At 46.8% G+C, this 23,743-nt stretch overlaps 1 protein-coding gene across 4 annotated transcripts; it reads right to left on the reverse strand.

Moving 5' to 3' along the window:
- Positions 1 to 465: 465 nt before the first annotated feature.
- Positions 466 to 23,384, reverse strand: AARS1 (alanyl-tRNA synthetase 1). 4 transcript variants are annotated; one of them, XM_059667461.1, is made up of 21 exons: positions 23,260 to 23,384; positions 20,740 to 20,896; positions 17,627 to 17,815; positions 16,907 to 17,052; positions 14,163 to 14,354; positions 13,080 to 13,224; positions 12,100 to 12,245; positions 11,441 to 11,549; positions 11,135 to 11,285; positions 10,310 to 10,434; positions 9,779 to 9,923; positions 8,818 to 8,996; positions 8,101 to 8,214; positions 6,272 to 6,478; positions 5,598 to 5,782; positions 4,020 to 4,128; positions 3,276 to 3,389; positions 2,301 to 2,420; positions 2,089 to 2,175; positions 1,628 to 1,741; positions 466 to 1,015 (listed from the first exon to the last, which is right to left on the reverse strand). In XM_059667461.1, exons 2-21 carry the CDS (start codon positions 20,881 to 20,883, stop codon positions 830 to 832), a joined length of 2,907 nt encoding a protein of 968 aa, XP_059523444.1. In that variant the 5' UTR covers positions 20,884 to 20,896; positions 23,260 to 23,384; the 3' UTR covers positions 466 to 829. The 4 variants fall into 4 exon arrangements, with proteins under 4 accessions (XP_059523444.1, XP_059523441.1, XP_059523442.1 ...); XM_059667458.1 differs by having other exon boundaries at positions 22,985 to 23,324; XM_059667459.1 differs by having other exon boundaries at positions 22,969 to 23,324.
- Between the last annotated feature and the right edge of the window lie 359 nt (positions 23,385 to 23,743).

A 23,743-nucleotide genomic window follows, 5' to 3' on the forward strand; every position in this document is an offset into this window, starting at 1 on the left:
GGTTCAGGGCCAGGCAGGGTGTCCATGCTCAGTCCACCTTTGGATTAAGGAAACAGGAATGATGGTGCAAAGGAGTTGGGGGAGGCAACTGATGTACCCTAAATACCTCCTGTATCAGAGAACACCGCCGAGGGGAAGGGAAGAGGGCCATGGGCCCAAGAAATGGGGAGGTCCTCCCACGAGAGGCTCCAAGAAAGGAGCTTCTCTCTGCTTCCAGTGTCTCTGTGGATCTGCCACTGGTTCATGCCTCTCTCCATCACTCCTGCTCCATCCTGTGGGCCACCTCCACAGACATAAGGCAATCCTGGGGGCCATTCCCAAAATTCAGGGGTCTGGGGCTGGACTCTGCAAGGACTGCAGCCAGAACCACAGTGTTTATTCTTCACTCAGGGAGCCACAGGCTGTCACACAGGGGCACCTATTGGTGGTGGTGGGAGGGTGGGTAGTCATAGAAATCACAGGGTATCAAGTATTGCACATGGTCCTTTTATTCTCTGCAGCAAAAATGGTTCCTTCCTGCAGACCTAGAGCCTTGGGTCTGCAGAAAACTGTCTATAGACATGGGCATGACAATGATTAGTAGCAATACTGGGATAGTGGTTCTACACAGATGGTGCTGAGGTGTAGGGCTCCAGGCAGAAATGTAACGTGGGCATTGAGTCACAGGCTGGCACCTAAGTGAGTTCCAGTTACTGCTGAGTTAGGAGGAGAAATGGGGCTTTTAAAGGTCCCAAGATTCCCATGTCCGTGTGGCAGATGGAGATCTCCTGGCTGGACGGATACATCCGTGTGTGGGGGAGACGCTTCCAAGTGGAAGCCACCCCTCCCCTCAATTCTTCACATCTCCCAGGCGGAGCTGGGCAAAGGAAGTGGCCAGCTGCAGCGCCTCCTGCAGGCAGCCCACATTCTTGCCTGTGGCCTGAGCAGACACATCTTTGCCACCACCTTTGCCATCCATCAGGCCTGACACCTGCTGCACCCACTCACTGGCTTTCAGGCCCCGGTTGGCTGCATTCTGGAAGACAGGAAGAAGTGGGAGTCAGGACAGAGGATGGAACTGAGGGAGGCACTGAGAGGGGAGGGATAGAAAAAGGAAGGGGGAACCACAGACACTCACTCCTGCCCTGGGTGATGCTGCCGGAGGCTGAGGCAGACCCTACAGCGGTACCATGGTTAAGATAAGGCATACTGAGTGACAAAACCAGGTATCAGCCAGCATAGTTAAACACATCCACCAGGAGAGGGCCTGAGGGTAAGGGATGCTGGAGGGGACCAACAGGAGGGCAGGAGAAGGGCTATTTCTTTGCCCTGCTCAGTGTGGCTCAGTTGATTGGAGTGTCTTCCCGTGCACCAAAAGGTGGCAGGTTTGATTCCTGGCCAGGGCACATACCCAGGTTGTGGTTTCGATTCCCAGTTGGGACACGTGTGGGAGGCAGATGATTGATGTTCCTCTCTCCCTCACCCTTCCTGTCTTTAAAATCAATTTTTTTAAAAGAGAGAAAGGTGTCTGTAGCTTTTCTAATGGGGGTTGCACAAACACACTTGGGGGTTGGGCAAACAACCATAAGAACTGAGCTTCCTCAGAAAAGCTAGACACCCAGTGGCACAGGGTGTGGGGTATTCTGACCTGAGGGACTTGACACAAGCACGTGATCTTGCCAGCCTCATTATCCACTGTGAAGAGCATGGCTGACGTCTGTGGGGAATGCGTCTTGAAGAGCTTCAAGGCTTCGTTCAGGGCCTGTGGGAGAACCTGGCATCAGGCCATGGCCCTGGGGAAGGGGCCAGGCTCCTCATAAGCACAGCGAGTTTGCAGAACTCAGTTCTCGGAGCTTTTCCTCCCCCAAGCCCCCTTCCTAGAGCAGATGCTGGTCCTAGCTCTCCAACCACCAGATCTCTCCATGGCTTAACCTCAACTGCAGAGAGTGGGCCCTCAGATGACCACTCCGCTCTGAGCCACAGAGCTCAGGCTGCAGCCACCAGAGGGTTAATGAGCCCCGAGAGGAGACAAGCAGAGAGGAGACAAGCAGTGGACAGGCACGGAGCACTGCCTGGAGCCCTGCCCCTGGAGCCCTGCGCCTGGGTTGCCTTGGCTGACGCGCCGCTCTCCATCTCCAGGATGACGAGGGGCTGGTTGGGGTTGCTGTCAATGAGCTGCTTTGTCTTCTCCAACACCTACAAGGAAGGAAGGCCCGTTAGAGAGGTTTCAGGTCTCAGGCCCAGACTGACAGCCAGACAGCGGTCTTTGCTGGGTAAATCCTCTTGGTTCCCTTCCAGCCACCAGCTCTGCCAGGACTCACTCGCTTCTGGACATCCGCTTTGCTAGCCCGGTCGAGGTCGTCCATGATCTTCTTCAGGGATTTGAGAGTCTCCCGGAATTCATCCTTCTGCCACTGGGGGATGACTGCAGTGGCCAGGGCCTGGAACCAGAACCAGAAGACCATTCAGATATGAACCACAAGGAGCTAGGATGTGAGGTTCCAGCCCAGCCCGCCCCACTCTTCTAGCTTTGAACACTAAAGTCCTCCCTGATTAGTGTCCAGAAGGAAAGAGAAAACAAAAAAAATGGTATTGCAGCCAGTCACTTATGAATAACTACAGCACTTCATTTTTTTGTTAATCCTCACCTGAGGATATTTTTTCCATTGATTTTCCGAGACAGTGGAAGGGAAGAGGGAGGTGGAGGAGGGGAGCAAGAAAGAGAGAGAAACATCAATGTGAGAGAGACATCGATTGGCTGCCTTCTGCAGGTGCCTTGACCAGGCTGGGGATCAAACCTGCAACCCAGGTATGTGCCCTTGACCGAGAATGGGACCTGAGGCCCTTCGGTGCGCTGAGCCACACCAGCCAGGGTTAACTACAGCAGTTTTAACAAGCAGGACTGGAGAGAAAGAGCAGGATAAAGAGATGGGAACCCTGTAAGACCTGGTCCCTACCAAGCAGTGAGCACAGCCTGTGAAGGGCTACTGGCAGTCCCCGAATATTAACAAACACCGGAAGGCCTGGAAACTGGGCACCCACAGCACCTCCCCAAACTCCCTCCACACCAGTGTGCACTCGTGCTTGGGACGGGCCCCCTGCTACGGGCAATGGGGGCAGCAGGCAGGTTCCGGGATCCATGGACTCCCTATTGCAAGGCTGCGTGACAGCAGAAGTCAGTCCCAGGGCCCACGGCACTGAGAGCCAAGACTTGAGGGTTCAAGAAAGGGTGTGTCTGGTCACCAGGCCTAGGATCCAGCACTGAGCAGGCCCTGAGGAGCGGGAAGCCGCCCTACCTCTCCAAGGTCAGCGATCTCCCTCTGCACGTCCTTGTTGGGCGAAGTCTGGGCCTTCACTTTGGCCTCCATGACAGAGAGAGACTTCTTCAAGCTCTCTGCTTTCCTGAGGGCCTGGGAGGGGACAGTCAGAGTTGTAAACGCCAGGTGCCTTTCAGCTTCACTATTCTGTCTATAAGCAACTGTGGCCAACACTGGTGGCAGGCGATGGAACAACACATCCCTAGACACCAGAAGTTTCTCTTCCTTCAGGGAGCAAGTGTTTGCAGCCTCTTGACCCAAAACGGGGCACCTTCCTCACATGCCTGGCCAGCGGAAAGGCTGCACTAGCTCAGGGGCAGGGGGTAACCGAGAAGTCATATAAGTTAGGAGGCTTCAGCACACATCAGGCACAAGCTGGTCCCCACCCCACACAACTGTTCCCATCTCAAACTAGGCACGGACCCCCAGGGGGACGTGGGTAAGTGCTGGGGACACTGGCAGTCATAGCAAAACCGTGGCTAACCTTCCTAGACACACACATTACTGGGAACAAGGCGGATTTGCATGTATCGCACAGATTAAAAGTAAGATAGCTATGAAGTCTTCTGCACAGGTGGCTTGCTTCCGCCAGGTAACGGGACATTTGGGGGCAGCCCTGTACTTCTGCTTCTGACTGCAGCAGCCACATCGCCATCTGTGGATCTGCAGACTAAGCTCCTCCTGCCTTGTTCCGTTAAGCCACGAACCCCCCAACCTGCTCACCTTCTGGGCTTCAGCACCCGTGACAGCCACAATCCTCCGGATGCCCTTGGCAATCGCCTCTTCACTCACAACCACAAAAGCCCCCGCGTGACCCGAATTCTGCAGGTGCCTGACGGCAGAGCACAAAGCCCCTGGGTATGAGGAAGCCCGGTGCCCTGGTCCCCACGGCAGCCCTGAGCCCTTGGCTCTGCAGCCCTGAGCCCTCAGAGGTCAGTCCCGGGGAAGCTCCCTTAAGGGGACAGTGGGAAAAGGCCCTGCAGGTTTAAAGGGATTTCAGAATCCAGCCTGGCCAGGAAGGGGCTGAGAGCTTTGTGACACTAAGGAAGACGCCATGTTTCTGCGCCTGTTTTCTCATGTATGAGGAAGTGTTATGCTCCCTCACAGGGCTGTTGGGAAAATCAAACGAGATCAAATGAAACTGTAGTCCCTAATACCCAATACTGTATAACTGCTGACGGGCTCTACATTCATTCACGTTTTTGGTTCTCTCTGGTGGAACATAAACTATATTTTTCTATCCCAGTTCACTAGTTGAGAATATTGGAGATTAATTTAAAATCCTACAACCCTCTAAACAAACAGGTTTTGTTCCCTGTTGCTCAGAGAACCTCAAATTCTCATTATCCCTCAGTCATCCTGTGAGGCATAGAGTCTTTGAAAGCTGTTTTCTGTGCTCTAAACAGTGTTGTGCAAAGTGTCAAGGCAGAATTAGGCCTGGAACCTGGTCCCCATATACTCCCTCACCCTCCACATGCTCTCCTGCTCCCTGCCTGCCTGAGGCCTGGAGGAGGCCCTGGAGGGCCCTACCAAGGCCCAAATGTTTCACCAGGCTTCCTTCAGAAGCAGGAACTTCCCAGGTCACCAGAACCATCCCCAGAAGACCCCAGGGAGGTACCAAGTGCTATGGAGGAATTCAAGTTGGCAGAAATAAGTGGCTATCCCAAGCCAAATTGAGCTGGGCCTACCATGGGGCCTGACTCCGGCTCTGAGACAATGAGATTAACAGCTCAGATGCTGTTCAAGCAGCAAAGGGAGTGAAGTGAGGCCCCCGGAAGGGAAAGGGGCTGGGACCAGACCAGGAGCTGGATGAGCACTCTATGGCTTTGCTGAATCCTGAATTCACAGGCCAAGAATCCCAACTCGTATGGGATCAGCACAGGAACAAGAGCAGACAGTGTGTGGGAAGTGCCTCCTCCTCCTAGGAGGCTCACAAGCACTGCCATGCTGGGATTCTTGGGATGCTGTTTGCCAACTGCGCTTCTGGGGCTTTGTTCAAACCTTAGACAAACTACAGTTGGTCTAGGACAGCCGTGGGCAAACTACGGCCCGCGGGCCGGATCCGGCCCATTTGAAATAAAACTAAAATAAAAAGACCATACCCTTTTATGTAATGATGTTTACTTTGAATTTATATTAGTTCACACAAACACTCCATCCATGCTTTTGTTCCGGCCCTCCGGTCCAGTTTAAGAACCCATTGTGGCCCTCGAGTCAAAAAGTTTGCCCACCCCTGGTCTAGGACCTACATCCGCCAGCGGTAATGCCACTGGCCCCACTACTGCTCCCCGAGGTACTCACGTTCCCCCACAGAACTCAACAGAAGTGAGCGAGCCAGCAGGACCGGAGGGGTCGTCTAGCAGCTTGGACACTGGGACCCCAATAGAGACGACGCGCACAGGGTCAGGATAGGTTTCATCAAACACAGCCCGCAGGCCCTGGATGGCTTTAGCTGCTGCCAGGGGACAATCCTGGGTATAGACGGGCTGCGGGGAAAGACGACGGAACAGAGGCTGGGAAAGGTCTCTGGAGGTCAGCAGGGAGCACTACGATGAGTGTGGTCCTGCAGGCAGGGCTCTGGGTTTCTAATCCCGGCTCTGCCTGCCCACAGCCTCCTGAAAGAAGGTACTATGTATAGTCGAGGGAATCAAAACAGAAATTTCCAACAATGTTTTGTTAAACTGTGAACAAATCTTACATGGATGTGCTTTATGTAAAACAGACGTACTAGAAGAGCTCTGGTTGTCCTAAGCAGGGAGCGGAGCAAAGACCTCTCCCTGCCGCTCCCCAGAGGCCCTCAGACCCTCTGCTGAGCACCAGCACTGCCCCCACTGAGCACAGTTTGAGAATCACTGCTTTAAGCAAACCTGCGTGCAGGACAGAATATGGTACGATGGAGCGAGAGCATTTGGGTTGACACTCTGTGGACAGAAAGTGATGGTGCAGGAAGGAGTGAGGTTCATGACCCAACCTACCTTGGCTGCCTCAATCATCTCGTTAACAATCTGCTCAGCCTTCTTGATCTGTTGGGTGGACATGGCTCCCTTGGCAGTGAAGTCAAACCGAAGGCGGTCAGGCGCAACCAGGGAGCCTCTCTGGTCAGCTTCCCCAAGCACGGAGCGCAGGGCGAAGTTCAGAATGTGGGTAGCTGTATGGTTGCTCATGACAGGTCTACGTCGGGGCTGTAAAGAGAGGCGGCTGTGGAGGGATCTGCAACAGATTGCTGGTTGTCCCCCAATACTTGCTCTCCCCATCTTCCCAAGTACTAGAATTTTTAGTTGGACACATGGCTGCCCAGAATAAAAACTATGTTGCCTAGCTTCTCTTGCAGCTACGTGTAGCCATGTGATAAGTTCTGGTCAATGAGTTGTAAGCATACCCTTCATGAGAAAGGGCATGCCTTCCCCCTGCCTAGAACAGGAGTTGGTAAACCATGGCCTATGAGCCAAATCTGGCCTGTCACCCATTTTCATAAATAGGTTTATGAACACAGCCACACTCATATGTGTACATATTGTCTATGGTGCTTTTGTGCCACAACGACAGAGTTGAGTAGTTATGATAGAGACAGTTATGTCCCAAAATGCCAGAAGTATTTACAAGCTGGCCCTTTCTAAAACAGTGCCGATCCCTGACCTAGAAAATCAATCTGATAACTACCTTCTTGGACCATGAAATCAAGGGCAACACCCCAGGAATGATGGCAAAGCAACAAGCAAGGAAGGAAAAGCTGGGCCCAATAACTTTGTGGGGCACAGGCTCTATATAAGCCTGGACTTTTAGGTGAGAAACACATTTCTATCTTGTTTAAAGTTACTGTTATTTTGGAGCTCTGTCACATACAATAGAATCTATTTCTTTTGTTGGTAATCCTTACCCGAGGGGAGATTTTTCCCATTGATTTTTAGAGAGAGTAGAGGAGAGGAAGAAGAAGAGAGAGAGACACAGAGAGAGAGAGAGAGAGACAGAGACAGAGAGAGGTATTGATTGGTTGCCTTTTCATGAGCCCCAACTGGGCAGGGGAATGGAACCTGCAACTCAGGTACATGCCAGGGCTAAAATCGATTTCTTAATTAATACAGGATCCTTGGGTTCTGAAGAAATATTTGAAGTTAACCTGGAGAAAGGCAATTCATGAAAACAAGTCTATAGGATCACAATGGAAATCACTGTGGTCTGACATGGGAACATATATATAGATTTAACTCTCAGATTCATCCCTTATAATTATGGACCAATTTATAGCCAAGGAGGAGATGAACAGTAAATATATCAAATCACTGTGATGTACAGTCATGTGCTGCACAACGATGTTTCAGAAAATGACAGGCCATATATAAAACGGTGATATACCATGCAGCCTAGGTGTAGTAGGCCATAACATCTAGGCTTGTGTAAGTGCACTCTCTGATGTTCGCACAATGATGAAATCACCTAATGATGCATTTCCCAGAATATATCCCCACTGTTAAGTGCATATGACTGAACTTTAAAATACCTTATAATTTTATATGTCAATTATACCTCAATAAAGCTGAAATTTAAAAAAAAAAAAAAAAAGGATGCCCTAGCCAGGTACCTCAGTTGGTTAGAGCATGGTCCCAAAATGCTAAGGTTGCAGGTTCAATCCCTGGTCAGGGCACATACAAGAATCAATCAATGGATGCAGAAATAAGTGGAACAACAAATCGATGTTTCTCTCTGTGTGTCTCTCCCTTCCTCTCTATAAGCGATAAATTAAAAAGAAAGATAAAAGAGGTGAATACTAACCAGATTCAATGCTGACCAGCATAATTCAACTCACCTCATCAATAAACAGTCGGACCTGATCCCCCACTTTCAGGTTGCCATAGATTGTTCCTATGTGTAGCACATACCCTCCTCGCACCTGAGTATTCTTCACTGTAAACTCAGTTTTCTGAAGGGAGTCAAGGAGGAGACCAATAGATAAACCAACAAATGTGTGTGTGTGTATATATATATATATATATATAAATTCTCTTTACAGATACAAATTATACATACACCTTTCTCTAAGACACTCCTCACTGGCATGCGTGTATATACATCATTAATGCCATGTGTTTGTTATCTATACACAACATGCACCATTGTGTACACATTTACATTATATGCACATGCCATCTTATATATGGACCCATATGTGACTAGGACACTCATCCAAGACCACAGAGTCAGCAGTGGCAGAGCTAAAGGCTGAGACTCTGACAAGGATGCCTGCCCCTCCGAGCTGCCTCTCCCTATTTATGAGGAAAGCACAGAGGAACCGAGGATCAGCCCAGGATCCTGCTACAAGGGGACCTCATGGCTATGAAAGCAACATGGTACAATAAGCAGCTCCCTCAGCTTCAGAAATACAGACTGTGGAACACAGCCCAAAAATCAGTGTGTCCGCTCCACAAGGCCGAGGGCTGAGGAGCCAGCAAAGCTACCCCAGACCAGGCCTGGCACTCTGTCAGACCCCTCTCTGGCTAACAGCGAAGCATGCATGTTGGCTCACGTCTTCACTGCTGTCATCAACCTTCACCAGGTAGCCTTCGTCGTAGATCTGCCCTCCTTGCTCGGCATAGAAACAGGTCTTGTCCAGCACCACTCCACACTCCTGGCCCGTGGACACTTCCTCCACGAACATCTTATCCCTGCGCAGAGCCATCACTGTAGCCACTGTGCTCTCAAACGCTGCACAGGAGGGAAAGCGGTCAATGACTTCGGTCACACGTTCTTACCAGGCTTTTGCTGCATTCTATTTCTCAAACTCTCATTAGGGCCTAATTATCTAATTTTGTTTGAAAGCAAGCTCACCAGACTCCACGAAAAGGCTTAACACACTGGCTTCCCACCAGAGAATGCAGCACTCACAGGGTGTCCAAACTGTCCTGGTTTGCTTGGACTCAAGGGTTTCCTGGGATGTGAGACTTTCAGTGTCAGCACTGGGACAGTTCTGGGAAAACTGGGGCAGCTGGTCACCCTAACTCAGCTACTGAGCAGAAACTCGGTGAATGTGACTAGTAGTTCTTTAATAGTAGTAATAAGTCCCCTACTGCAAGGTCAATTCGCAAAGAATATACTCTTTTGTGAGCTTGCTTGGATAGATTTAGATATTTCTGCTGGAGCAAAAGAGGAAAAACATGTAGTGCCTGTTTGATTTTTCATAACTTAGAATATTACTATCCCCAATGCCAAATTCAACAGCCACCGTGAATCAGATAATGTCCATTTCCTGATTTCCTATTAGATGTTACAATGAGAGGCAACTGGGTGAAGAGTACAAGGAATCTCCTTGTAAACTAAAAACAAAACACTCCCTATGAATCTAGAATTACTTCAAGAGAGTTAAGAAAACCAACCAAGAGTCTCCGAGTATGAAATTACACAGCGTGACTATACGGCACTGACGGAGAGGCTACCACAGACACCCTAGGTGTCTCTTGCAAACCCTCCAGATAAGCTCAGTAACATACCGTAGCTCCCAGTGGAGTCCGAAAGGTAACTGTACTTTGGAGAGTCATCTGTAGCCTCCAGACTCTTTCCCCGAAGCTCTTCGATAGCATAAATGTCCAGCATAATGTGGTCTTCCCCTCCAGCTCCCTTGCCCTGTGACTTCAGCTGCCAGTAAGAGAAGCAAGCATAGTTACCCTAATGCAGAAGAACTCAAAGCTGCTAAACTATGTCCTATGTCAAACTCTAGAACAGGGTTTTTCCATCTCAGCAGATAATTCTTTGTTATGGGGCCGCTCTATGCACTGTAGGGTGTGAGCAGCATCTCTGGTTTCTACTCTGCGAGTAGCATGCCCCTGTTGTGTAAACAAAAATATGTTCAGACATTATTGCCAACTGTCCCCTGGGGTGCCAAAATGCCCCCAGCTGAGACCCACTGGTCTAGGGAAAACAGGATTTCAAAGACTTTAATGAATGGAAACTCTTCCTTGCTTTGCAGCCAAGTCCTGCCTTGGTAGGTGTTGGGTCTCCTGCTCACTCCCCAAATTCTTTACCTGGGCCAGTTTCCTCTCCTCTTCAAAGCCATCCATATCTACCACCAGGCCTTTCTCTTCAGCAATCAGACCAGTGAGATCCACTGGAAAGCCATAGGTGTCATAGAGAAGCCAAGCAGTGTCCCCTGCACAGCAAAAGGAAGTGTGTCAAGTAACGTGGACGGCCCCTGCCTTTCGTCCCCAAGCCCTTCCCAGGAGGATGCTGACAGTGACAGAGGGATTAAAGAGACAAGGTGAGTACTGGGTCTATGCACTTGTCAGAAAAGCCATCAAACCTTTTGGAAATGACTTGGAGGAAGCACAAGAAGTCTCCTAGTGAAGTTCTGTTTCTTAATATAAAAAAGTGTTCAGTTTGTGAAATTCATCAGCCTTTCCCCTTGTAAATTATATTTCAAAAAGAAAAAAACTTTCAGAATTAATTTGTTCTGTCTGGTAAAAAAATAAAGCAATTTTCAAAAACCAGTATGTATTATATATTCCTATTTTTTCTGGAAAACACACACACACACACACACACACACACACATTTGTATGCAAATAGAGAATCGTCCTGAATACACCCAGCCCTTAAGAACTGTTAACTCTGAGAAACATATTTGGGAAAAAGGATTTTCACTTTTACTTGTATGCTGTTTGAATATTTTATCATAATAATGTATTTTATAATTTTAATATAAACCCCATTTTACACCACAGTCTAACGAAGCCATACTCAGCCTCTGGAGGCATGGGAGTCCCCTGTCCGTTTGTGAAAAAAGGACTTGCCTCTTCCAGGAAGATGAAACAGCCTCGTTGGAGAAAGGAAAAAACTAAACTGGTCCTCACCGGGAATGGTCTTGCTGTCTCCCAGGCTCTGAATTTTCCTGTCCAGGATGCGACGCCCTCTGCTGAGAGTCTTGAGAAATTGCACTTCCTCTTCATTAATGATGTCCTTCACCATATCTGGGTCCTTCTTTAGTTCCGGAAATGCATCTCCCTGGCAAAGGGGAAACAGAGAAGTGGGCCCAGGGAAGCCAGGGACTATTCCATGACCCCCTCTAAAAATGCTCATTAACAGTATGCTACCTCCCTCCCGGGCCCCCTCAAGGTATGTGCTTGGTATAGAAGAAGCAAACAGGGAAATAGACCTACCAGGGACTGGACGACAACGTCCACTAATGTAGCAAAGAAACCCTTGCTGGCATTGAGTTTCTCATGGGAGTATCGCACAGCCCGGCGAAGAATCCGTCTCAACACATACCTGTAAGAGGTAGAACCCAGTCCTCCGTTAGATATGGTCCCGGCTGAATATTTTGTAGTAGGTCTTTGGAATTCAACCCAACTTTTTGTCTTTCTCTTTCAAAGCCTATCTTTTATCCTATGATTGCTACTTTTTGCATTCCCCAAGGTCATTAACATGAATTCCAGCACAAAACTCAGTAACATATCCACAAATATGCATCAAGGTCGATCTGGGGTAATCGAAGTTTGTTTTCCTGACCTCAGAGATGGAGGCAAGTACAGACCAAATGGTGGACTTGATTCCCCCATCCCAGACCCTGCCTGTCAGTAAAGAAGTTGCCCGGAGCTAGTCAAGACCTACCCCTACCCCATTGCTGCCAATATTCTATCAATCCGTATCATCTGTACTTAGCAGCAAAGAATTAACAAAGTGACAACTCTTTAGTGTGATGTGAAACTCCCTTCATCCCTAAACAAAGTTTCCCTCCAACTACCTAGAAGACAAAGAAAACAATAAAACATAGCTCTAAGTTCCACAGAGTCCTAACATCGCCCCACGTGTAACATACCCCCGCCCTGTGTTGTCAGGTCGGCCGCCATCGGCTAGAGCCACAGTGATCGTCCGAGCATGGTCAGCCAGCACCCGGTAGGCCATGTCAATCCCATCAGCATCATCAGCACCAACTTTCCCAGTGTATGGCCGGGCACCTGTGCCCTACAGATAAAATCCAGGAGGCAGCACATGAGGAAAAGGCCTTTCTGGCCTTGCCTTGCCCTAGGACAGTGATGGCGAACCTTTTGAGCTCGGCGTGTCAGCATTTTGAAAAACCCTAACTTAACTCTGGTGCCGTGTCACATATAGAAATTTTTTGATATTTGCAACCATAGTAAAACAAAGACTTATATTTTTGATATTTATTTTATATATTTAAATGCCATTTAACGCCCTAACCGGTTTGGCTCAGTGGATAGAGCGTCAGCCTGCGGACTCAAGGTTCCCGGGTTCGATTCCGGTGAAGGGCACGTACCTTGGTTGCAGACACATCCCCAGTAGGGGGTGTGCAGGAGGCAGCTGATTGATGTTTCTCTCTCATCGATGTTTCTAACTCTCTATCCCTCTCCCTTCCTCTCTGTAAAAAATCAATAAAATATATTAAAAAATAAATAAATAAATAAATAAATGCCATTTAACAAAGAAAAATCAACCAAAAAAATGAGTTCGCGTGTCACCTCTGACACGCGTGTCATAGGTTCGCCATCACTGCCCTAGGAGGTTCCGAGAGGACTGAGGGGCATTAAGAGAAAGAACGAAGCTCTTGCCAAGAAAGGTGAGAGCAGTGGGACTAAAGAGCCTCTAGCCAGCCCCTTGCTCTCCACAAATTATAGTGCCTTGTGCCCAGAGCCTTGTGTTATTAACAATAAAGTTGGCAAGATGGTCACAGGACCCTCAGCTAGCAAAGCATCTGGTTATTCAACTTTTGACAGCACTGCTAAGAGCCCAGCCTGGAAACTTCCACACAAATTGGCAGTGTTTGCAAAGGGCCAGTACCTTCTGAATGGCTTCAAAGTAAGGGACAAAAAGGTCGGTGTCGTAGTTGGACATCTTATTCTGCAGCACAGACACCAGTCGCTCCAGGCCCATCCCTGTGTCAATACTTTTCTTAGGAAGAGGTTTCAGAGTTCCATCAGTTTCCCTGCATGATCAGAGAAAAAGGAAGTTGAAACGAGGACTCAGACCTCTCCCTGCCGATTAAAATGCATTTACACGGCAGCTTGCAGATGGGGACTTTTTGTCATTTGTCCCTGCCTGATTTGGTGGGAGGAGGGGAGTGAAGGGAGAAAGGTAAGAAGTACTCTGGGGTCCATTTAGAAGGGAGGCAAAGCTTCAAAAAAACTAAGCTTTAAAATAACAGTCTAGGCCTAGCAGGTTTGGCTCAGTAGATAGAGCATTGGCCCACGGACTGAAGAGTCTTGGGTTTGATTCCGGTCAAGGGCATGTACCTCAGTTGCAGGCTCTATCCCCAGTCCCAATTGGGGTGTGGGTGGAAGGCAACCAATCGATATGTCTCTCTTACATAGAAGTTTCTCTCTCTCTGTTTCTCCCCTCCCTTCCACTCTCTCTTAAAAAAAAAAAAAAATCAATGGAAAAAATTATTCTTGGTTAAGGACTAAAAAGAATAAATTATTTTTCAAAAAAATAATGGCCCAAATGATATTACAGAAATAACCTTCAAGTAGGTATCATGGGGAATAAAACTCACTTATAAAAGAATAGCCCCAGCTCTGACCCAGAGATCAGAGGGAAAACTTGAGAAATAAAAGAATGGCCACAAGATGCCATGATGCCTTTGGTGCCTGCCTTAGCACTGCCCCACAGTCCCCAGAGACCAGGATGAGAAGACAGCTACACGCCTGATTCCTCTCTGTGCAGCCCAAGGACATAAAACCAAAAACCCAAACTTCCTTTGTCCTAGACCTGTTTGACACAATTACATTTCCATAAGAAATAAACTTTCATATGAAGAATAACACTGTCGAAAAAGATACACACAGGGCCACAGAAATATGAGAAAAGCCTGGGAGAGTATATATGGGATATCTCATCAGGAATGGTCCAGGACCCCAAGGCCACCTGTTATACTGGATGAACACGAGGTTCCAGATCTCCAGCACGTTGGGGTCATCCTGGTTGACAAGATGTGCAGCATCCCGACCTCCGATCCGGTCATAGTGGATCTCACTGCAGGGACCGCACGGGCCTGTGTCACCCATCTCCCAGAAGTTATCCTTCATGTTGCCGGGGAGGATTTTGGTATCATCCACCCTGCACACAGTGGGGAGGATAAGCCCAGTTATAACCACACACAGGATTTAGCACAGACTTGCATCCGCTGCAAAAAGAGATCCTTATAAATTTCTACAAAGATGGACCACTCTCTGACAATTACTAATGCCAAGCCTACATACAGACCCTGCTAAAGAGGCAGAACATGATTCTTCTCAAGAGTGATAGCAATAGGATACAAAATATACATATGCTCCAAACATGACTAAATAAAAATATGCAAAGATATGGATAACACCTAGAAAGGAACACATTAAAAATGGAAACATTTATACTGCATACGACTAGAATCTAAGCAAATATTTTCTTGACAAATGGTTCTTCATTTTAAAAAATGACTATATGACAGTATAAGTGTTAAAAAAATATAAAAAATCTGATTAAAGTTACCTCTCATATTAGTCATCTATATTTTACCTTAAAATGATACCAAAGCCCTGGCCGATTTGTCTCAGTGGATGGAGCGTTGGCCTGCGGACTGAAAGGTCCCGGGTTCGATTCCGGTCAAGGGCATGTACCTGGGTTACGGGCACATACCCAGTGGGGGGTGTGCAGGAGGCAGCTGATCGATGTTTCTCTCTCATCGATGTTTCTAACTCTCTATCCCTCTCCCTTCCTCTCTGTAAAAAATCAATAAAATATATTAAAAAAAATGATACCAAAAAGAATCTAATAAGATTAAACCGTTTCAAAAATAGCTGACTGCTGAAAGTTGCTAGATAATAAAGCAATCCAAAAAGACTGCTTACTTAATAAACAAAGCACAGACACGGAGAAAGCCAAGTAAAACAGGACTCAAAAAGTCAAGGTTAGTATTTACGTTTTACATAGGTTACTGCCCAAAATGCCCAAGTACATTAGACTATAGAGTCTAACCAAGTAGGAATTTTAGGCCAAGCACAAGGGGAAGGTGGATGGAATAATATAACTGAAGTAAAATTTAAAAAAGGAAAGAAAGAAAGGCTGCTTTGCTTAAGTGTACTAAAAAGTTATGCAGTAGCCCAGCTGGTGTGGCTCATGAACCAGGAGGGCGAGGTTCAATTCCTGGTCAGGGCACATACCCAGGTGTGGACTCAATCCCCAACAGGGAGAGTGCAGAAGGCGACCGATCAATGCTTCTCTCATCATCCATGTTTCTATCTCTCTCCCTTTCCCTTCCTCTCTCTGAAATCAATAAAAACATATTCTAAAAAAAGACAGGCTTAGCCCTAGCTGGTTTGGCTCAGTGTAGAGAGCGTCGGCCTGCAGACTGAGGGGTCCCAGGTTTGATTCTAGCCAAGGGCACATGCCTGGGTTGCGAGCTCGATCCGCAGTAGGGGGTGTGCAGGAGGCAGCCAAGCAATAAATGATTCTCATCATTGATGTTTTTATCTCTCTCTCTCCCTCTCCCTTCCTCTCTGAAATCAATTAAAAATTTTTTTTAAAAAGAAAAATATCCTTGGGTGAGGATTTAAAAGAAAAAAAAGATAGTAGCTTAAGGTCATTGATAGGCCAAAACCGGTTTGGCTCAGTGGATAGAGCGTCGGCCTGCGGACTGAAAGGTCCCAGGTTCGATTCCGGTCAAGGGCATGTACCTTGGTTGTGGGCATATCCCCAGTGGGAGATATGCAGGAGGCAGCTGATTGATGTTTCTCTCTCATCGATGTTTCTGACTATCTATCTCTCTCCCTTCCTCTCTGTAAAAAATCAATAAAATATATTAAAAAAAAAAAAAAAAAAGGTCATTGATAGTATTTTTTTTTTTTTAAAGCTATGTACTAAAGAACAGCAGAGTTCAGTAAAAAGAACAAGAAGATGAGACAAGGACACCATGGGCACCCCAGCTGTCTACAGGGTACATCTCTCCACTTTTGATACAGCACTTCACAAATCCTATTCCATCGAAAGCACAGAACACATACAGCTCATGTGTCATGTTCCTTTTACGCTACATGATTTTACTTTAGAATTATATTATATTTTTAAAAACCCAAATGGCTTTTACTACTCCTCTCCTGCATCCCTAACCAAGCTCTCCACCCCTCCTCATTCCACATCCCCAAGTAAAAAACAAAAAACAACTTCCTTTGTCCTAGACCTGTTTGATGCCATTACATTTCCATAAGAAATAAACTGTTTCATATTAATATTATCACTCTGTTGAAAAAGATACACATAGGGCTACAGAAATATGAAAAAGGCCTGGAAGAGTATATATGGGATATCAAACTATTAACAATGGTTAACCTTAGAAATCTTCTAATTCCTATTTTTACATTTCTATGTAGTTTGGATTTCTACAACACATGAATTATATGCACAATTTCTAAAAATATACAAAAATTAAAAAATATGACTTTATGTTGGCTTTCCAAAATAGAATGACCAATCAAACGTACCAAGAAACAATGTGGGTACCAAAAGGTAATTACTCAGTCACCCCACCTCCATCGTGAAATGGGAAATGGCAATGTACTCCAAGTCCTAAAAGCCTACTCTGGCACCAATCACTTTACTCCTCCATTCTCATCAAATTTGAGTTGCAATCTTACCCCAAGTTTTGCCAGATCTGTTTGCACTCCAAGTCGGGTTCTAAGCCAGCTGCTTCATCCCCACCAAAGTAAGTAACATAAAGTCTTTCCACCGGAATGCCAAACTCTTGGGTGAGAAGTTCCAGAGCCATCTTACATGCCAATTCCTACAAAAAGGAACGAAAAGAAAGATGTGGAACATGGCCAAGCCAGTGTTTGGTTTATTCTATTTAGTATGAGGACAGTAAGTCCAGATCCTGAGAACACAGATAGAAAACGACAACATCTTCATTATATACTCAGCAGACACCCGGCCAGCATGGTTCAGTGGTTGAGCATCGACCTATGAACCAGGAGGTCATGGTCCAATTCCTGGTCAGGGCACATGCCCGGGTTGCAGGTTTGATCCCCAATGTGGGGTGTGCAGGAGGCAGCCAATCAATGATTCTCTCTCATCATTGATGTTTCTATCTCTCTCCCTTCCTCTCTGAAATAAATAAAAATATATTTTTAAAAATAAATAAATAAACTCAGCAGAATTCAGGATTGATTATTGATTTATCCAAGAAATCCAAATGTGAACTGTAATCATCAAATTATAGGTATTGCCACCACGAAGTCTTAAAATATCATCATTTAGAAGATTTACTCCTAAGTGACAAGCAAAATTAGAATCCGCTTCCCTCAGTGGTAATGACTATTTTGCTCAAAACCCCAACAGACCTCCTGCTCTGATCTTACCTTGAAGTAATCTCCAAAAGACCAGGAGCCCAACATCTCAAAGAAGGTGTGATGATAGACATCCTTGCCCACGTCGTCCAGGTCATTGTGTTTGCCCCCGGCCCGGATGCATTTCTGGGTATTGGCAGCTCTGCTCAGCTTTGCCATTGGGTGAGACGGATCAATAGTGTTCAGGAAGATGGGTTTGAACTGAAAAAAAGAAGGGCACATTTCAACTTTTATTTTTTTATTTTTTATTTTTTTTAATATATTTTATTGATTTTTTTACAGAGAGGAAGGGAGAAAGATAGAGAGTTAGAAACATCGATGAGAGAGAAACATCGATCAGCTGCCTCCTGCACATCTCCTACTGGGGATGTGCCCGCAACCCAGGTACATGCCCTTGACCGGAATCGAACCTGGGACCTTTCAGTCCGCAGGTCGACGCTCTATCCACTGAGCCAAACCGGTTCTGGCCACATTTCAACTTTTAAAGAGCTGTATGTAGACTAGGTGGCCACACACTGACAGGAAGAGAGCACACACAAACTGTTCCGTTTGTGATTTAATTAGCCAGGAATAGAGAAGCTTCTCAGAGGCAGGTGGCCCTTCGAGGCTACAGCAGGGCAACCTATCTTGGAGCAGCTTCTCCCCGATTCTAATTCTCTAATGGTCCCCACCAGTGACACGACCCGTGTAGGAGAAAGGCCTGCCAGATCTAAGGTAACAGCCAAAGGTGGATGCGCTGAAACATGTGCTTCCTTGCAAATCTGACAGTCAGGGTTTGTATCATCTTTCTGGAAGGACTTATTCTAAAAGCGATGAACTGGCACCCTAGCCGGTTTGGCGCAGTGGATAGAGCGTCGGCCTGCAGGCTGAGGGTCCTGCGTTCGATTCCGGTCAAGGGCACATGCCCAAGTTATAGGCTTGATCCCCAGTAGGGGGAATGCAGGAGGCAGCCGATCAATGATTCTCTCTCATCATTGATGTTTCTATCTCTCTCTCCCTCTCTGAAATAAATAAAAATATATTTTTTTAAAAAAGCGATGTACTAGCTCTATAGTAAAGGTGAGCAGGAAGAAAAAAAATTGAGACCTTCATTAAGGGAATAAAATCAACATGACTGGATGTGTAGGGAGAGAGTATCTATCACCTTGCTTTGGTACACCATTCTTATATGTGTAACTCTGCCTTATTTTTCCCACTAGACCTCTCCAAATTGGTAACTACCAGCCACTTGTGAATATGTAAAATTGAATGAATTAAAATGAAATAATTAGTAATCATAATTTTATTTTTTAATCCTCATCTGAGGATACTTTTCCATTGATTTTTAGAAAGCGTGGGAGAGGGAAAGACAGAGAGAAACATCAATGTGAGAGAAACACACCGATCGATTGACTACTGTATGCACCCTGACCAGGGCCTGGGACTTGGAGGAGCCTGCAGCCAAGGCATGTGCCCTTGACCAAAATCAAACCTGAGACCCTTTGGTCGAAGGCCAATGCTCTATCCACTGAGCCAAACCAGCTAGGGTAGTAATTATAATTTTTTTTAAATGAAAATGATGTTTCTTTTTTAAAAATATATTTTTATTGATTTCAGAGAAGAGGGGAGAGAAAGAGAGAAACAGTAACATCAATGATGAGAGAGAATCATTGATTGGCTGCCTCCTGCATACCCCCCACTGGATGCCCAGGAGCCTGCAACCTGGGCATGTGCCCTGACTGGGAACCAAACTGTGACCTCCTCGTTCAGGGGTCCTCAAACTTTTTAAACAGGGGGCCAGTTCACTGTCCCTCAGACCGTTGGAGGGCCGGACTATAGTTTAAAAAAAAACTATGAACAAATTCCTATGCACACTGCACATATCTTATTTTGAAGTAAAAAAACAAAACGGGCCAAAACCGGTTTGGCTCAGTGGATAGAGCGTCGGCCTGCGGACTGAAGGGTCCCAGGTTCGATTCCGGTCGAGGGCATGTGCCTGGGTTGCGGGCACATCCCCGGTGGGAGATGTGCAGGAGGTGGCTGATCGATGTTTCTCTCTCATCGATGTTTCTAGCTCTCTGTCTCTCTCCCCTCCTCTCTGTAAAAAATCAATAAAATATATTTTAAAAAAACAAAACAAAAAAAAACAAAAACAAAACGGGAACAAATACAATATTTGTATTTGCATGTGGCCCGCGGGTCGTAGTTTGAGGACCCCTGTCCTAGTTCATAGATTGATGCTCAACCAGTAAGCTATACTGGCCAGGCATCATCACTGATGTTTCTCTCTCTTTCCCTCTCTCTTTCTCTCTGAAATCAATTTTTTTAAAAAAGAGAGACTATAAAAACCCCAATAAAACTACATGTCCTAGAATGAGGATGAAAGCAAAGCTTTGAAAGAATCATGAAGCACTGACTTGTTTTATAAAGAAAAAACGAAGATAATGAAGATATGAAGGAGAATCGCAATAGTTAACAGCTCTCTTCAGGGCTCAGCCAGGTTAACCCAGCTTCTCAATCTAATAAAACAGCTTTTTCCTTAGCGGAAAACAAAGGCAAAACTTAACAGACTAAACACAGGATGAAACTGTTTACCCATGTCCTGCTTTGACTTGGCCTGACATTTTTACTTTTAGTTGCATTTTTCTTGAGAGGCATACAAGTTATATTTGTGGATATCGGGGCCTCTTGTCACAACTAAAAATAATAGCTCATATTTGAGTACCTACTCGAATACTGTGCTAAACATTTTTAATGCATTAACTTTACACCTTTCTTCAATCTAAAGCAGTGGTTCTCAACCTTCCTAATGCCGTGACCCTTTAATACAGTTCCTCATGTTGTGGTGACCCCCAACCATAAAATTATTTTCGTTGCTACTTCATAACTGTAATGTTGCTACTGTTATGAATCGTAATGTAAATATCTGATATGCAGGATGTATTTTCATTGTTCGCGACCCACAGGTTGAGAATTGCTGAAAAGGCAAGCACTATTATTATTCAATGACATAAAGTAAGTTCCACAAGACCACACAGTGAGTGACAGATCTGGGATTCTGTCGGACTCCGAGAGCTTTGCTTTTATCACTGCTCTCCTGCCTCCTATGTGGACAAATAGCCAGGAAGAAGGGAGAAAAGCCTTACCTGGTTCATGCCGGCATTGGCAAAGAGCAAAGTGGGATCATCCAATGGGATGGTGGCAGATGAGTGAACATAGGTGTGCTCATTTCTCTTGAAGAAATCTATAAATCGCTGCCGAATTTCACTTGCTGTGAGGGTTGAGTCCATCTTGAAAGTAACCCTACAGAAAATAACCAAAGAAAAAAATGAGGAAAAAACTAAGAAGTAAGTCGGCATTACATAAGACTCCTGCCTTCTTAGGCCAAGTCAAAGCAGGACACGGGTAAACGGTTTGATCTAAAACCTCTCTGTTGCCCTAGCTGGTTTGGCTCAGTGGCTAGAGCATCAGCCTACAGACTGAAGGGGCCCAGGTTCGATTCCAGTCAAGGGCACATGCCTGAGTTGCGGGCTCAATTCTCAGTGGGGGGTGTGCAGGAGGCAGCCGATCATGATTCTCTCTCATCATTGATGTTTCTCTCTCTCTCCCCCTCTCCCTTCATCTCTCTGAAATCAATAAAAACTGCCCTGACCGGTTTGGCTCAGTGGATAGAGCGTCGGCCTGCGGACTGAAAGGTCCCAGGTTTGACTCCGGTCAAGGGCATGTACCTTGGTTGCAGGCACATCCCCAGTAGGGAGTGTGCAGGAGGCAGCTGATCGATGTTTCTCCCTCATCAATGTTTCTAACTCTCTATCCCTCTCCCTTCCTCTCTGTAAAAAAATCAATAAAAAATATTTTTAAATCAATAAAAACATATTAAAAAAATGTTTAAAGGTCGTATACAGTGAACATGAAACTCTCTCAGGTTTTGTTTTAACCAAAATTTCAATTGATTTATTCACAACTCAATCAACTCATTATTCAAACAAAAGCCCTTTGATCAAAAAGATGGTGAAACACTGGTTGATAGAGCCAAATCAATAGCTGACTGCAATTCCTACAGGCGAGGACTTTGTGTCCGTGGTAAGGAGTCAAGGCTAGGGTTTTTCGAAACTGTCACACCGCATTCTTCCTTGCCCCTTCTCATCACGCTCTCAATGAATCTCAATAAAGGTGACAAAGATGAATCTACAGAGGCAATTCTGCGTGGCACCATTTTAGCTGTTCTGCAGTGTTCACTGCTCGCCCTCGACATGGGCTACCTGAGGCAAGTAGGCAGGAACTTGCCATTTCTGCTTCTCCAGTCAACTTACTGAGTGCCTACCATGGTACTAGGAACCAAGGTGAATGGGTCGATGTCTTTAATGGGGAGACAGTCACACACAGAAATAACCTCAGTATGATGTAAAAGAATCCACTACATTGGACAACAATAAGCCCAATAAAGCCTGGGGCTGTTAAAAACTGTGTCCCCACCACCACCACTCACTCATCTACGCAATATAAAGAAGCTGGCAGCCCTAACGTGTTTGGCTCAGTGGATAGAGCGTCGGCCTGCGGACTGAAGGGTCCCAGGTTCGATTCCGGTCAAGGGCATGTACCTTGGTTGCGGGCACATCTCCAGTAGGAGGTGTGCAGGAGGCAGCGGATCGATGTTTCTCTCTCATCGATGTTTCTAACTCTCTATCCTTCTCCCTTCCTCTCTGTACAATAATCAATAAAATATATTAAAAAGAAAAAGAGAAGCTGGCAGGCTCTATGGGCTACAGAGGCGGGTCCTCAGATCCCACTTCCTGGCAGGAGCTGTGAATCCGGAGCACCCTAAGTCACACCCGCCTTCAGGGACGTTTCCACAAGCCCTTCATCCGCCAGGTCAGCTACCCACCCTACTCCCACGCTTCCCCTCTTTCTAATTTCTCATGCCGGATCTCTTCATTTCAGAGAGACTTATCTAAGGAAGCCTCCTCCTGGTTGATCAGATTCTCCTTGTTTTATTCTCCAAGCCCCGGGCCCCTTCCTTCAGTCTCGTGCCTTTTCTGGCTTGTGTGAGCCACCTCCCCATCAGGCTGCCTGCGCCACACCAGTGGGCACCATGCCTGGTTCTTGCTCCCCGCGACAGGTGTATCCTCAGCATCTAGAAGCGTGGTCGCTAACAATTTCATAACCAGGTATTAATAAGTCTCTAAGAGCAAACTCGGGATGAATAACTTAAAAGCACACCAGGAAACGCAGGCTGTCTGAGGAAGGAATAGCTGAACATGATGGGGCCCGGACCGGCTGTCAGTTGTTCAGCTAATTTTAAGAATTCAGAGGACGGTTCATACAGATTCCACCCTGGACCACCAACGTTCCGCTCACCCCTAGGAGATACAAACTTAAGAGAAAGAAAACCTCCGCTTTGGGTGGGTAGTCAATGGCAACCGGGATCCTTCCAAGAGCTTGGTCCTCCTTCAGGCCACCGGAGGCCGCTCCACTCCGGCGCTCGGCTCCCGCCCAAGGTCCAATCCAGAGGCCTCGCGGGGCCTGGCCAAGCAGCCGCTGCGGCCGCTGCGCTCGCAGACGCCGGCCCTGCCGCCCTCGCGGTAGATTTCCAAGGCTGCCTGCTTCCCCCGAGGGTCGCCGGGCCTCACTCCTCGCTCAGCCCACCGCCAGCGGCCCGCGAATACCTGTAGGTGCACACAGGGCAGATGCACAGCCAGAAACCACCGCCGGCCGCAACGCGCAGCGCCCCGTCCAATCAGAGTGCGCAGATGGAAAGCGCCCCGCCGCGCCTCACCTCTACGGGACTTCATTGGTCAATGGGTATGCCAATCAACCCGGGCTTCTCAGCGGGTTTCTGGGAAGGCAGCTCTAAATTGGCTGATGCAACGGCTGGGAAAGAAGGAAAGGGGTGCGTCACGTGACAGAGTAGGGTGCGGACTCCTGAGGGCTGACGTTTTGGTTTACATAGAAAAAGCCCCAATAGCTGACATGGTTAATAAGGGGAAACGGTGACATGTGTTTGATACAAGTCACAGCTCTTGATATATAGTTTTGGTCATTTTAGTTACAGAATGGTATGTAGTCCTGAAAGATTCTGGTATAATGTGCCCATGGATATACTTGTCCTTGTCAGACTTTCTTGGATTTAGTTGTGGAAGAAGTAATTTA

Source organism: Myotis daubentonii, chromosome 15 (genome assembly GCF_963259705.1).
Source record: "Myotis daubentonii chromosome 15, mMyoDau2.1, whole genome shotgun sequence".
Taxonomy (NCBI): Eukaryota; Metazoa; Chordata; class Mammalia; order Chiroptera; family Vespertilionidae; genus Myotis; species Myotis daubentonii.